This window comes from Branchiostoma lanceolatum, chromosome 13 (assembly GCF_035083965.1).
Source record: "Branchiostoma lanceolatum isolate klBraLanc5 chromosome 13, klBraLanc5.hap2, whole genome shotgun sequence".
In the NCBI taxonomy this organism is placed as follows: Eukaryota; Metazoa; Chordata; class Leptocardii; order Amphioxiformes; family Branchiostomatidae; genus Branchiostoma; species Branchiostoma lanceolatum.
Genome location: NC_089734.1, coordinates 3,064,615 through 3,080,089, shown reverse-complemented (window position 1 = coordinate 3,080,089; position 15,475 = coordinate 3,064,615). Strand labels below are relative to the sequence as shown.

Genomic DNA, 15,475 nt, shown 5'->3' with positions numbered 1-15,475 from the left:
TCAAAGAACATTGAGAATGAAAATTTAAGGCAAGAATAGATGTTTAGCTGCCCAGCAATCGTTTCATCCCCTGGATGGATCGTGATGATAAAATCTAGGTAGGTCTTGGGAAGATGAAGTCAAGGTCGATTTGAGCCTCCTGGTGACTGTCCTTGGTACTGCAACAGAACTTTTTTTGAAGAAAAAAAAAAAACTTTTGTCCTGGACTCGTTTTTTTGATGCAGAATAAGTTTTGGATGTCCGGAAGAAGTGGTTTTGGCCGCCTTGTATCAACCTTCTCCCTAACTCTGTAACCAATTGGGAATCGGGTGATTTGGCGTCTATCTTGTAACCAGAAACAAGATGGGAACTTTTTGTCCCAAACAAAAATTAAATCAGTCACCTTTCAATGTTGTGTCCACTAGCCTAGCCACTTGCCCGTCAATGCCACCTTAAAAACCTGACTGGAACTGCTGTGCCCAAAGTGTTTTGATCCCAGAGATAATTCTTTTATTTGCAAATTCATGCACGTAGGCTAATTGCAAGGGTACAAACAGTAAAAAAAAGTAACAAGTGTCTTTTTTATTCATCTGACTAATATTTCTACATACAACATTACTGGGGGTTTGACTTCTTCGTTGGAGGCAGTGGCTGATGAAAAGTCACACGTTTTTAATGATTAGTGGGTTTAAGCAAGGAGGTTTTATATAGAAGGAGAGCGGACGAGCCAAGTCTCCATTGTACTATGCTCCTAACGGGTGTGAAAAGTCAATGTCGCGTCAAGGTGCGAATTACCCTGATTTGCATACAGCCCACGCGCGCGCTCTGGCGATCTTGCATTGTTTTTACGTCCAGACATGGCGCGACCCGGCGATGATGATTACGTGTGGAGCGATTTCGATTTCAGTGACTTTGAGGAGGACTTAGAAACATTACAGTCAGAAGAATATATCGTGGAAGATGATCTCTCCGACGGCGATGATCAAAGCGATGCGGTGACCAACGCTGCAGCGAGTAAATTATACGTTTGCGAAGTATGCGGGAAAAAGTACAAAATCGCCCGATGGTTTGACAAACACAAGTCGAAGGAACACCCAGAAACCAGTAAGTTAACGACTCATGATTATTCCTAACGTTATATGAAAATGTACCGTTGAATAAGTTCGATTGTTTTGATGTTGTTGCTGATATATTTTGCGCTCCGATCTGATATTTTGTCGCGGCTTGGGGAGGGGGGCGTAGAAGCGCCCCGCGTGCCAAAATCAATTGACCATCCATACAAGCCGCTTGTATCGAGAATAGCTTTGAAAAAGCTACCTATCCAATCTGTAGAAATATTTATCTAGTTTATACCAAGAAGGCTTTTTATACACCCTACCTGTCAGTCAATTTGTGCCTCTTGTTTCTTCCACAGTCACAGCTGAAGCCCCACAACCAGGGACTTCCAACACAAGCGACGAACAGGGCGCTTCTAACAACACGTCAGCGAAAGGACCCCGCAAAGCTACCCAGTCACGTCGCAAACTCAAAGGTGAATATGGAGACTTTATAAATATATACCAAATAGTTTCCTGTACAATATTTGTTGGAGAGCAAGACGGCTATCTTCCTTACAGCCTTCGTGATTGCAATTTTCTACAATTAATATATCTTGCATGTTTTTGTTTGTATTTTTCTTTAGTCAAGAGGCCAACTTCGAAGTTTGAGGAAAAGGATGCCCTGCAGGAAGGACCCCAGCTCCTGACAGATGCCTTACAAGAAGCCACCAACAATCCAGCCTGGAAGGTCACATTTGGAAGTATGGAGACTCCAGGAAACAGAGCAAGAAGAACAGCGACAGAAATTCTAGATATTTGGCCAAATGTTGACTCTAAGAACTTCATCTTAACATTGTTTACTCTACTTTGTTCTGTGATAACTGCTGGAGATACTTCAGTTCTCTTTACTGCTGGTAATGAAGTAATGTGGGCTGCATATCACAAGCTATGCTCAGGTGAGGTCTTCCACAGTTTGTGGAACAATCTCATGTCTAAGCTTAAGAAGGATCCATGCCCATCATTATATATATTCATTACAAAGAAAGTTTTTGAGGGCCTGTTGAAAATGAAGCACAATGTGGATGCCCCACCTTCAAGTGGTAACTGTAATAGTGATGACATTAGAAATATGAGTGAGGCTGAAGAGCAAGTGCTGAGGTATGTTGCAGGGTATATCCCGCATGCACTACTGAAGCGCTATAAGAAGTGCAACAATAAGATTGCCAAACTCTATGTTTCAGTTTTGGAGCAATGGAAGGTCTCAGGTACCAGACACTCTGATACATCTTTTCTGAAGTACACAGAAGGATGGGTAAATGCTGTTGATCGTGGGGGTCTTTTCAATGTAACTGACAAAGTGTACCTTTTCTTCCGTGCCATGGAAAAGATTGTACGGTCAACGGCAAACATTCAGCAGCTTAACCAGGGTATAGCAACAGGAATAAAACATGAGACAATAAGAAAACTTGAGACAGACTTCCTGGTGAACAAGTATTGGTGCGTCATTGCTTGTGACATAACAGATGAGAAAGCTAGTGTAGCTTTGATGGAGAAGGTCCTTTCGTACTATGTCAACCTAAGGTGCAAAGCATTTGCTGATGCTTACATGCTGGTACACAATGCAGCAGCATCCAAAAAGGGTGAAAAGTCTCTAAGGAAGTCATTGAACTCACAAGATTCATGACTCCACTTTTGTGTGCAGGTGACTGTATGGCCTTTGCTCTTTGCAGTCATATTATGCAGCCTTATATACAATTGTGTTTATACTTGCTACAAAACATTGTGATGCTATATGTCACAGTATTTCAGTTATATATAGGCTTGTACACATTGTCTCTATCTGTATATATATATATATAATACATGAAGTCATTCAGCTGTACTTGCACCTTCAGATTTTGTACAACGCTAGTTGTGCCTACTTCTTGCAGTCCATACTAGTACTGTAGATCCATAAAAACTTGTTACATATTTTGTACACCTGTCATAATGATAATGTAATCATTATTACAAATATTGCTGCCATGCTTGGCAATACATAGGTTATGTACATGTACTAGATGACATTTTGTAAATAACTTGCAGAATCTGTACATACAAGTGGTTGCATAATATACAGACTTAAAAAAAAAACTATCTGTTTCGTGGCCTTTTTGCGAGAGGAGTATCATCATTGTAGTCTATTGGCACTTGTGCCCTCCCTCCAACATTCCCTCCCCTGACAGCTCTAAGCATCTCCCCCATCGCATGAAGGTTGACCTCGTTCCTACCATATTCCATTACTGTGGGATTCTCGTTAGCTCCACAGCGTCTCCTCTGCTTGGAAAAATGCTGCTCTAGGGGGTCTTGGTTGAACTTGTCGCTGAGGACGTAGGTGACACCTTCCTCCTGTAGCAGGGTCTTTGTCAGCTCTATAAAAGATAAAACTGAAAAAAAATGTAGATGTAGACATTACATTGAGGGCCATAATATAAAGGTAACATTACACTTAGCAAGGAGCTAACAGGTAGCATCTTCGATCATTTCATTACGCCAGTAGAACGTTTATCCTTGATTTACTGTGACTATGGTATTGCAACAAATGTACCTGTCATCCTGAGCCCTACAAGTGTTTGCTTGGACAAACACATCCTGTTCTTCACATCCTTGGTCACACCGGGGGTCTGCTGAGCCTGCTGCTCCCATCGATGGAGGTAGCCCAGGAACTCTTTCTCCAGCCACTGAAAGAAAGTAGAGTTGTTTGATTGTAATAAAGCCATAACTTTTTAAACTCCATGCTGTTTTTTTGTGTTTGTGTATACTGCTATATATTTGACCCACAAGAATTTTAAAAAAACTAGTAGGCATATTATACCTTATCGATATATGTAACATTTGAATGTTACTTCCCAGTCTAGATAAAGAACTTAAAGTAAGAATTGTGACACTTACTGTGAACCTGGCATCTTCGACATCCCGATACGGCTTTAGGTCGTCCTTTCTGGTACGGTCTCCCTGCCTAGCACTTTTGACATTAAGACAGTCAAAGAACCTGTCCATCATGCCGATGAACTTCCTGGTTCCTTCGGTATCATGGCGCCCTTGGCTGGCAAGGGTACAACTCATTGTATTGCTGAGGACCTGTACAAATAATGTGATTGATATTTACCATTCAATACAAATGCATGACATGTTTACAGCTAAGTGTCATCCAAAACAATTTTTCCCACACTGTTTACATGTATATGTTACTGTGCATGGCTTACTTAAGACATTATCAGTAAATTTGTATATTAAGACATTGGTATATTAACATAATCTTTAAATGCAAGCAGAAAAATTGCCAACATACAATAAAGAAATCATGCTGGGAACTATGTTACCATTGACATTAACCTCACCAAAAGAAACTGTACACAAAACTGGAAGACAACACAAAAGCAAATATGAACCTGTGCAGCAAGGTTGACCCGCATACGGAGGGATGGGGTCAGGTGAACGTGGTCTGTTTTCAGCTTGATCAGCTTTCTCATTCCTAATGCCACGCGCTGTGGATCAAGATCCCACTCATAAACACTGACGATGTGCCTCCAGGTGATTTCCTGACCGTCGTACTGTTGGAAAAAAAATATTAATGAAGATAACCAATGCTAAGTAACCTTCAAAACAAAAGCATTTGAACAGAAGGACACAAACGTAAAAAAACTCACATGCAGATTTCTTGTCCTCCTGTTCGCTCCCGAGTTCTCCAGGTTGTTGCGGGTTGTTTTTACGAGATGTGGCACGTCGCTGATGAAGTAGATCTTGTGTCCAGGTCGGTGGTTGTTTGTAGTCCAGTATACCAGCTGTGCGTCATCATCACCATGGATCTTGTAAAACCTGTAGTCAAACAATCAAAGCCCCTTAATCGCATCTTTCATTCACATCACATGGTATCTACTGTAGTCCTGTGTCTGAAACAAAACATGATGCAAATTGTACTGTTGTGACTTCACCCATCAATGAGCCTGCAAATGTTAGAGATTGACATGCACTTTATTTCCATCTACAATTTACAGCAATACTTAAAATGTGTCTCTGACCTTATGTAACAGAATCTATTCTACAGAAACATGAGACAAACCTCCGGTTTGGCGAAGCGCCGTCCGACACAAAGGCCCGCACGTGGAAGCCCATGTCCTCTAGGATGGCTGTACCATCCCAGATTGCTGGGTAAAGTTGGTCGCTCGAAAACCCCAGACATGGGTAGTAGCCGAATACGAATTCTAAATTTGTAAAGATTCCTCTGACCATTAGGGCAAGGACATGTGTTGCTAGGTCCGGTTGTTCATCTGTTCCATGCTGTTGTTCGCGGCACCTTCTTTCGAAATCCTTCATCTCGTTGTTGATTTCGCCCAGATCAGTGAAACCAATAAGGTCTCCTGACGATTTGCAGAACACAAGGCCTGACTTGATCTTCATCTCGTCCCAAACAAGGGTCACGTTTTTTTTCCAGTCTGGCAGGTTGATGAGGTTTGAAACTTCTCCGAGCTTTGTGAGTATATCAGGATTGAAACCTGGGGTGGGTTCTGTGAATTTTCCATATTGTTGAAGTGTTGTGCGGTGGGGGAGTTGAAGAAATCCGGAGTTTCGCATGATATCATATGCTGCATTGGATGTGTAGAATATGGCCAGGCACCACCTGATCATCATGGGGTGCCATCTCATAGTTCTTGCATCTTGTTGTTGGGATTGCTTTACTTGCTGCTGGAACAAGAATTGTTGTGCGGAGCCATCTTCGAACTGCATTCCTGGCTTTGGCTTTGCTGCCTTAAGAACTGACTGCAAGAAGACATGTTGATTTTCATTGACATTGCAACCTTCTTTTTCCACAGCATCACAGACTCTGTCCTTTGCTTTAGAGGCAAGGGTCTTCTGTAATCGTTTTTCGCGCTGCAGATCCTTTGACTTGTCAATCAACTGTTCCTTTGTTAGATGTTTGTTTGAGACCCTTGATGAATGGGAAACATCAAGGTCCTTCTTGTGTCTTGTCCTGTGTAGTGCTCCTCTTAACGTGTTGCCGTGTGCTGTGCATGTGGGGCATCTGGGCGAAAACTTGTTGGACGGAAGGAGAAGATGACAATCAACGTGTCTGATCGTTCGGTCATCAGTATGAGGACCCGTTTCTTCCCTTGCAACCACATTTCCATCTACTCCCTTGAAGACCACATTTTCAACTCCCTCTCTCTTTTTCTTCAACAGTTCGTCATATCCAAGATTCCCAACACAAATAGAACTTTCCTTTAGTTCCAAAAACAACTTTGACTTTGTATCTTTGGTGAGCACGGATGGAAGACTTCGGGAAGAATATATGGGGTGGGATGGAGGAAGTGGTTTGTCATGGACAAACACCTCCCATGTCCTGTCCTGTTTGACGTTGACCTGCTGTTGGATTTTGACATGAACGCTCTTGACCTGATATTTGGCGAAAACCAGATCACCATTCCCAGCACTCCCCAGATGGGCAAATCCGTGTCTCGTTGCTTCGTCAATAATCTCTCCATCAGTGAGTGTGTCAAAAGTTGAGCCGTTTTCAGGTGGTACCGCTGTGGAGGGCGCTCGCAACCCAGGGGGAGTTTTCTTTATTGGTCTGCCAGTTGGTCTGTAGTTGCATATGGTACAAGTGTCCTCCGTGTGTGGATGGAAGTCTGCCATTTTGTCACCCAACATTGTTGTTGCACCTTTTCCATCTTTAAGCTTTGCTTGTGCCTTGATTAAGGTGAGCCGGCATTTCTCGCACACAAAGGGGGGATGAGTGTCCTCCTTGTCATGTATGATGTCAAAACCATCGAACAGATACAAAATGGTTTCTCGAAATGCAGTTACAGGTTTGGGTTTCCGATCTTTTGGAGGTTTGAAGCGCGTGCCGCATACTCTACAAACCCTTGCAAGGTTTCCTTTGTGATCTGAAGAAGGATAAGATTAAGAAGCTCATGTCAAAAGATTTGTAATATATGCATATACCCACAAAGTTATATCTAAATGTATGTATTTAGATACATACATACTGATATTTTGTCCTTGTTTTTGATATGGACCCAGGGCCGGACACAAATAAAATAGAAACAAAACAAGTATATAGCAGGCAAAATTTAATGTATCTTTGTGCAACTTCTTTGTCCAATTTTCCCTCCTATGCTACCAAAATATCAATTCCTGAAGGGGGGCTTCTTAGGACTAGGGCAAAGCACAATGATAGCAATATTCTCAAATATCAGCAATTTAGAAAAATAAGACATCCTTTTAAGTTTCCCTGTACAAAGTGGTTCAAACCTCCCTTTGAATTACATTGAACAAACAAGGTATAATATAAGATCTGCAAAATCATATTTGTACATCACAAACCTCCCACAAAACTGATCGTTTTAGCAGAAGTTATAGTATTTTGTACTTTGCTCGTGGTATTGCAATATAATGCCGACTGAGCTTGGCTTACAAACTTAGCTTGGCTTGGCTCGCAAATACTTTCTTTAATATGCCGGTAAACATGTCAATCGGGAGCCGACATAAATAGACCTAAAAGTCTCTTAAGGAAACACACATAGCTATCCAAATCATGACCGAAGAACCCATGGACACGAACTAAGGACCTCCATGCACGGACGGGCCCGAAAATTATACAAAAAGTCACTCCCAGGTACCGGAAAATCTACCCAGGTACCGGCGCCAAAAATTACAAATTTGGAACGAGGAACCCTTCAGCTATTCAGGAAAAAAAACAAACCTTTCTAAAATAACGATACAAATTTTTTGTGGCTACATGAAATTATAGCTAGTGATCTATAATTCGAACGCTAAAAAACGGAGACTTGTGGACGAAAAAGACCATAAACTCACCCATGTTGCTCGCACGACGAAGACTCAAATGTCTAGAAGACCGCCATTTTGTCCTCAATCGAATGATGACGTCAGCCGAACCCTACCGGGTGTCCCAAATAAGGAAATCGTCGGAAACCCGAGGCATCTCGGCTGCCGGTCGGCTCAAGCTCGGCACGTGTGACGTCATGCCGAAGCTCATTTGCATAGAGAACCGCGATTCACGCATCGGGTTCAAAGATGGCGCCGCGCCAGCTATACACAATGGGTCGCAGCGGGGCGAAACAAAAGGACCCAGCGGGGCGCTAGCTCGTCCGCTCTCCTTCTATATAAAACCTCCTTGGTTTAAGTGTTTCAATCCCTTAATTCTCCAGCCTAAGGTACAAAGAGGCTGAGTTCTGCTACTGGAAGGAGATCCGTGAGTGTTACGTGGACCTGTACGAGGGGGAGAGACTCAACAGTGAGGTTGGCAGCATCATGACGCAGTTCCCTTCAGAAGAGGCCTTCTGTGAAGGTAAGGGGATCTACCAACTCCATTTACTCTATTAAACGTTTAATCTCCAAGCATATCTTTGGGGGCGAAATTGTGTGTTTCCGACTGGCCCCAAAGGTCCGATTGCCCTTAGGGATTGTACGATCAGATCTTGGGGGCCTGAGTTAGAAATTGTCACAATTTTGCCCCCAAATGTCTGCTTGGAGATGAGTAAATGGTGACCATAAGAACTGCATCCAGGACTCTATAGAGCTACTCCAGTATTATAGAAGCTAACTATTCAATACCCAGATACCAGCTCAGAAAAGAACAAGAAATAGTCATGTCTTTAAGTGCTAGAGATATCAAAAAGTTTTTTTCTCTAGAACTATTGTAGAGTGGAACTTGTTGACACCAATGACATGTACACCAGGGGTATCCTCATTAGATAACTTTAAACAACACTTGTAGCTACATGTAGATGTACAGAAGTTAGGTGTGACAGGCTGTTCAGTGTAATACATAACCAGTTGCTGCCGCGCCGCGTGCCTGCAAAGCTGGTGTGTTGCACCGAAGGCCAGTTATACCGGCTACACAAATACAGATATAGAAGTGCTATTTAGTCAGGACAAGGCAAAATGAAACAGTAGAATATTTTTCCTCTGTGTGAAGGTACGGGGCTGGGACCGATCGACTTCAGCGAGTACCACACCAACCCGTGCGACGCGTCGTACACTCAGGAGAGCCAGGACTGCACGCGGGGCCTCATCATGATGTACCAGAACAACCCAGCAGACAAAAGACTATGCAGGTGGGTAAAATCTAAAAAAAAGAAAAAAACATGTTCATTATTAACCTTCTCCCTGCTGCCTAAACCCACAACCAGTACAAATTTGGTGCCAATCAGCTACTTCAGCAGGGAGTAAGTAAAACAAAAAGGAAATTAAGGCTTGAGGGTCAACAGTTCAACTACTTAAGTCCTCAACAGACTGAAGGGAAAGCCTATTCTCCAAGCAGATGTAAAGGGAAGCTAAATCGTGACGTTTTCCAACCTGTTCTTTTCTGAAACTGGCTGCTTAATGATTTATCAACCAGTCTCCTTGGAGATTAAACTTTCTCTTCACTAATCATGTTTATGATGTACAGAACAACCCAGCGGACCAAAGACAATGCAGGTTGGTACAGCAAGAATATGGGTGCAGCAATGAAACAAATACTATTATAGAGTATATTGACGACAAGTGGCTTTTTGTTCACAAGTCAACAATCATGTTGTTGTTCACCTTGTTGTGCCTAGTGGCACATTGGTCAGCAAGATTCCTTGCTGTTTCAGTAGCAGTATATTGTTACAAGGAGGAGTTGCTAGCCCTTCCCCTTTAATGTGCTCAAGGCATCTCCTCGAACACAGGACCCCCATCTTACACCCCTTCCAAAAGACAGATGCAGTCCCAACCGAAAATCAGGTGCAGTCCCAACCGAGACATTATGACCCAGGATTGAGCTGGGGTCTCCCAGCAACTAATTGGAACCAAGAGCTCAACTGTGAAGCTGCTACCAATTGAGCTATAGGGACATCCCTTAAGTGGATTGACAAATATTAATAAAGATATGTAACATTGTACCCTTTCCCATCTTACCTGCAGCACATACAGAGTCCATAAGTTTGGTTGACCATATTGAAGGTTATTATAAGTTGTTCATTACTTTGTTGAATTTAAATGCTACACAATGCTATACAACACAACTGTAATTCTGCGTTTTCCATCTCCCCACAGCACATACAGAGAGTCGATCAGCTGTGTCCAGCGAGTTACGGACCAGTACTGCACGTTGGACCTGGAGGACTTCGCGCACGCCTGGGTCGATGTGCACATGAAGATCGACCACAACCCCTTCTGTGCAGAAATCACCAGTCTGGGAAACAGAAGTCACAGTTGCGGACTGCTACTTTTGTTGGCGCTTATCGCCCTCTTGCATCTTCTTTAGTGTGACCTCTACCTGCATAATTCCACCAGATAATGATCACATATAACCACCACCAAAAGAATGTGTCTGAAGACATCCCCAATACAGTGTCCCCAAGTATAATGCACTACTTTATATCTGAACTGTGCATATACATGTATATATACCTGGGGGGTGCTGCACTAGAGATCTCTCAAACACACTGTTTTTCAAAGTGGCGGATACATGTAAACTATGATAGCTTCCTTAGCAGGATCTATGAGTTTTGGGGGGCCTATAATGTGCTTCTGTTGTAATAGCATGTCAGTTGTAATTGTTCTCAAATTCTTGTACAAGTAGAACTATCTAACATAGAGAATTAAGACTGGTATGATAAGATGATAAAATAGAGAGTGTCTGACACAGGACTGTAAAACTTTAAATGGCATCTGCCATTTTTCATCAGCTCTGAATGGGTTGTCAGGTAACCTGGAAGTAGAATTAGAACTGATATATGCCAGCCGAAAGAAAGGCCCCAAATAGCCAGACTGGTAGAGCTTGCCAAGGAGGCTGCCTCTATGAGGGGATAACTCATCTCTTTTGAAAATTTTGTACGTAAATTTTATCTTCATTCTGTAATCACGTAGAAATGACCATTTCACCCTTCTGTGGTCACTTTTAAATACATTGTACAAAGTCACTTTTAGATTATAAGACTATTAGATGTTATCACAGTATTGACCAATGTGGACCATTGTGTATTATAGACATGTAGTATACAACTGGATTTTTGAAATGTTGATCATAAGAAATTTACTAGATGCTAAGCTTATTGCTTTTAGGTAGTTTTGACTTTCATTCTACATTAGGTCGTCTTTATTTTGGGTTGAATGGATCAATTTCTAAGTTGAAAAGAGGTAAGGGGGAATAGATATACATGTAGTCTTAATTCACAAATTTGAGTTCAAACACTGTTCAATACATCATTTAAGCAAATATATGGAGCATTGTTGTGGAATTATTTTCTTGCACTGTTTCTTATATCAAGTCACTTGACAGTTTATAAGCCAGGGCTGTCTCCAGGACCTGTCGCTCTGTCTTGGTATGGCAATCTACTTGTTGGGACAGACAAGAATTTCACCATCTGATCTTCATAACATGATATTGATGAAAATGTTTTTCTTTATGTGTGAAATGATAGATGTCGATTTAACAATGACAAGATGGGCTATCAAACAATGAGTGGGACAGAAAAACTTTAAGCTGGAGACAGCCCTGTTATAAGCTATGGCCAACAAGGTACAAACTTAGATCATAAAACAAGATTTTATCCCGTTTTTTTTTATATATAAGGGGTACATTACTTTAGTACATTAGGAAAAAAACACCTACAAAAATGTAAATTCTCTTCAAAATACAGTATATGGGGGTGTATTTTTTCAGAAAAGTTGTAATATAACACATTTTGTAAGGATAACTTTATTCAAAACTGACCTCTTGTATAATTTGTAAAGATGGCACAAGTAGAACTATGGGAACATTTTCAAAGTGCCCTGGTTGCCATGGACCAAAATTTAAAAATGCTTTTTGGTCACTAACATTATACTTTTGATGTCAGTACGCAAAAAGAAAAGAACATGAGCCTTAGCTAAAACAAAATGTTTCCTTCCGATTATATGGTTGGGAAATATGAAAAAGGCATATTAGAAGGACTTACAATTTGTACATTGGATTCATGTGTGCCTTTCTTATGCTTTGGTCACATTTCCAATCCGGGGCCCGGTCGGGCAGCCTGTTGGAACGAAAAGTGTGATATAAAAGACAACTTAAGACACAAAACCTACAAAAATTATTCCTAACCATTTATTGTGTATTTTCTTGATATGCATTTTGTATTTTTCGTTTTTGGAAACAACCCGGCCGGGCCCCGGATTGGAAATGGGACCGAAGCATAAGCTGGGTTTCCTTCATCATGGGGGAACACTCGCTCCCACTACTGCTCACTTAACTGACTGAATATTGGAGCGAGCATAACTCACAAGGATAACACCCACAGCCTATTCCTTTGTGGCTAAGTTTAGCTTCTACCAGGCTTCATAGGTTGCTGGCAAAATAGTAGAAATTGGCCAAATAGACAGTTATGATATAATGTAACCCACAAACTGTATTTTCGGCCAGCTAACTCCTCTGGTATGTTATAACTCTCTATTCGGCCAATTTCTACTTTTGCCAGCAACCTATGGAGCCTGGTAGAGGCTAGGCTAAATGTATGGTCAAGCCTACCAGTGACCACCTGTATAAGGACCATCTGGCCGTTGATGTACAGTCAAACCTTTAGTAGTGACTGACCACCTCTCTATAAGGACCACTTGGTCACTTTTGGTGGTCCCTTAGATTATTTTCCCCATAGAATAGACCCAGGCATTAAGAATCCTGTCCATAGTGACCACCAGTTTACTAGTACTGTGAACACTTTCTTCAACTCCTTTGAGTGGTCACTATAGACAGGGCTCACTTTTACTTGCTGTCCTGTACATGGCTCTTATTACAGGCTATACAAAGACAGCCAGTAAAGGTAAGCCCTGTAACAGTTGCCACGGCTAGGTTTGACTGTATAGCATTCTACATAGTTGACAACACTTTACTCCTGAATGATTTGAAGAGAGAGCAGTACTCAAAATGCTTTCCTCGTCATGATATTGTGTGGACAGATCTAAGATTATTGAATGCTGATATTGAGAGAGATGTATTTTGAGAAACAATTCAATGCAAAAGAAGAGAGGTGAGGTTATCTTTTCAATACAATGTTTTAATAAATACTGTTGTGTTACTGACAAAGATACATCGTTGTCTTTTCTGCATCTTTCAATACAGCAATAGAAAGAAGAATGGTCTAAGTTGCGTGTTCACAACAGTTGAAAAAGCACAATGTATACACACATTGTACATATCTAGAAGATACATGTTGGGAAACTACATTATTCAATATAAAAAAATCATAACAGCTGAAACTGTTTACATTAACCAGTCATGGTACCTCTAAACGTCTTACTAGCTCCTTTGTTTAACCTTCTCTCTGCTGAAGTCGCCTTTTGTCATCAAATTTATATTGGTTGATAAGGTTATAATTAGGCAGCAGGGACAAGGTTAATATCAATATCATATTCTAGCGCTATCTACAAGCTCCTTTAGAAAGTGCCTTGTAGTACATGTATCATGTAGAAGCGAATATTCTGACAGAATTGCAAAGATAACATAATTCAAGACAAAAACAACTGTGTATGTCACTTAATGACGCCATATTTTCTGTAGTGAATGGTGGTTTTTGAGACGTGTGTATGCATGTGAATGTGTGTGCATGCTTATGTGTGTGTGTGTGTGTGTGTGTGTGTGTATGTATGGGTGCATGTACATATGTCTCTTTCTTTGTGTGCATGTATGTGTGTGCTTGCATCTGTGTGTGTGTGTGTTGGCCAATAATCTCCAAGCAGATGTATGGTCCAGGTCAGTATTTTAAGCATTTTTTCAAGGAGTTATATACCTTTTTCTGGTGATTAGGTTTAGGGACAAGGGCACACACATGAGGTCCCTACACAGTCAGGTACAAGTCAGTGCTAGGCACACATAAGACCCAAGCACCTCGAGCCAACAGGCAGTGCCTAGTACTTGTATCACCATCTGGTGCAACGACCTCCCCTAGGACAAGGTCATGGTCACTTATGTTCTGTGAAAACAGGTCTGTATTCTTGAGGGAAATTGGAGGTGACAGGAGCTGAAACCACTACAAGATGTCCAGGAACAGTGTTGTTCCCACCCACTTCCTGTCCATGTAAAAATACATGTAACAGATGAGTCGAACTGCTAATGACATTTTAAACTTTTGGGGTTTGATCATGACAGAGTTTAAGACCACCTAAAGGTGCACAGGAACAGTCTTTTCTCTCACCAACTTTCCTATAATGTAGGTACAACATGTTTGAAGTTGATAAAGGGATCAAACTGGTCATGTTTCTACACAAGACAATTTAAACCATTTGGTGTTTGACAGAACTTGACACCAGTACAAGATGTACAAGAACAGTGTTGTTTATCTCCAAACTTCCTGTCTATGTTCAGATGTATATATGTAGCATGTTCTACAGTTGATAAGGGGATCAAACTGGTAATATTTCTACACTATTTAAACCTTTGGAGTTTGATCATGACAGAACTTGAAACCAGTAAAAGATGTACAGCAATGGCCTTGTGTTGTCTCCCCCAAACTTCCTGTCTACATGTATGTACAAATGTATGTAGCATCTTCCACAGTTGATAAGGGGATCAAACTGGTCCTGTTTCTACACAAGACTCAGTTTAAACTATTTGGGGTTTGACAGAACTTGACACCACTACAAGTTGTACAGGAACAGTGTTGTCTATTCCCAAACTTCCTGTCTATGTAAAGATGTATGTAGCATGTTCTACAGTTGATAAGGCGATCAAACTGGTAATATTTCTACACAAGGCTGTTTAAAGTATTTGGGGTTTGATCATGATAGAACTTGACACCAGTACAAGATGTACAGTAACAGTGTTGTCTCCCCCCAAACTTCCTGTCTATGCACTAGTGTATGCAACATGCACCATAGTTGATAAGGGGAATTGGTAATGTTTCTTAACAACTAGTGATAGTGTCTATCTGGTTCCATACCCGTCAAGTGATATTTCATGGAAGTAACAGCCAGCCTCAGTGACAACTTTTAATGCTCTGAAAGAACACATAGTTTATAGCAAAGGAAACTGCACCCCAGCACTTGTGTCTATGATATGTTTTCAAATTTCTCTCTCGAATGGCCTTTATTATATTAGATAGGCTGTAGAAACAGACAGCCTTAGTGATGACTTTCACTGCTCTAAAACAACACATTCATAATGTGCAGGTAGTATCCAGTATCTAGGAACTACTACTACTATTTCTACCGGTAGTATCTAGCGTATGGAAACTGCACACAAGCACCATAGTGTCTTTCTGCTTCGATATTTTGTACATGTGCATAATGTCTAGTACAACTGTAGTTGCAGTGTCCAGTATCTACATGTAGTATCTAGAAACTGCACAGAAGCACTACAGTGTTTGTTTCCATACATGTATTTCTTTCTCGGGTGGCCTTTTTTACATTACATACATGTAGGTACACATGAATGTAGTAACAGACAGCCTTGGCAATGA

The 15,475-nt window shown here is 41.2% G+C and overlaps 2 protein-coding genes and 1 long non-coding RNA gene across 3 annotated transcripts in view; 2 read left to right on the top strand and 1 right to left on the bottom strand.

The window, feature by feature from the left end:
• Window positions 1–13,106, top strand: part of LOC136446862 (uncharacterized) — a 43,542-nt gene extending 30,436 nt beyond the window's left edge. Inside the window, exons 3-5 of the mRNA XM_066445497.1 lie at window positions 8,225–8,364; window positions 8,995–9,133; window positions 10,098–13,106. Of these exons, the coding sequence (XP_066301594.1) occupies window positions 8,225–8,364; window positions 8,995–9,133; window positions 10,098–10,308 (490 nt within the window). The 3' untranslated portion in view covers window positions 10,309–13,106. The remainder of the gene's footprint in view (window positions 1–8,224; window positions 8,365–8,994; window positions 9,134–10,097) is intronic.
• LOC136446918 (uncharacterized) lies at window positions 672–3,789 on the top strand. The gene is made up of 3 exons (XM_066445570.1): window positions 672–1,083; window positions 1,394–1,510; window positions 1,661–3,789. Exons 1-3 carry the CDS (start codon window positions 837–839, stop codon window positions 2,698–2,700), a joined length of 1,404 nt encoding a protein of 467 aa, XP_066301667.1. The 5' UTR covers window positions 672–836; the 3' UTR covers window positions 2,701–3,789.
• On the bottom strand, window positions 13,055–15,384 carry LOC136446863 (uncharacterized). The gene is made up of 2 exons (XR_010757656.1): window positions 14,656–15,384; window positions 13,055–14,179 (listed from the first exon to the last, which is right to left on the bottom strand). It is a non-coding gene; the product is annotated as an uncharacterized lncRNA (long non-coding RNA).
• Between the last annotated feature and the right edge of the window lie 91 nt (window positions 15,385–15,475).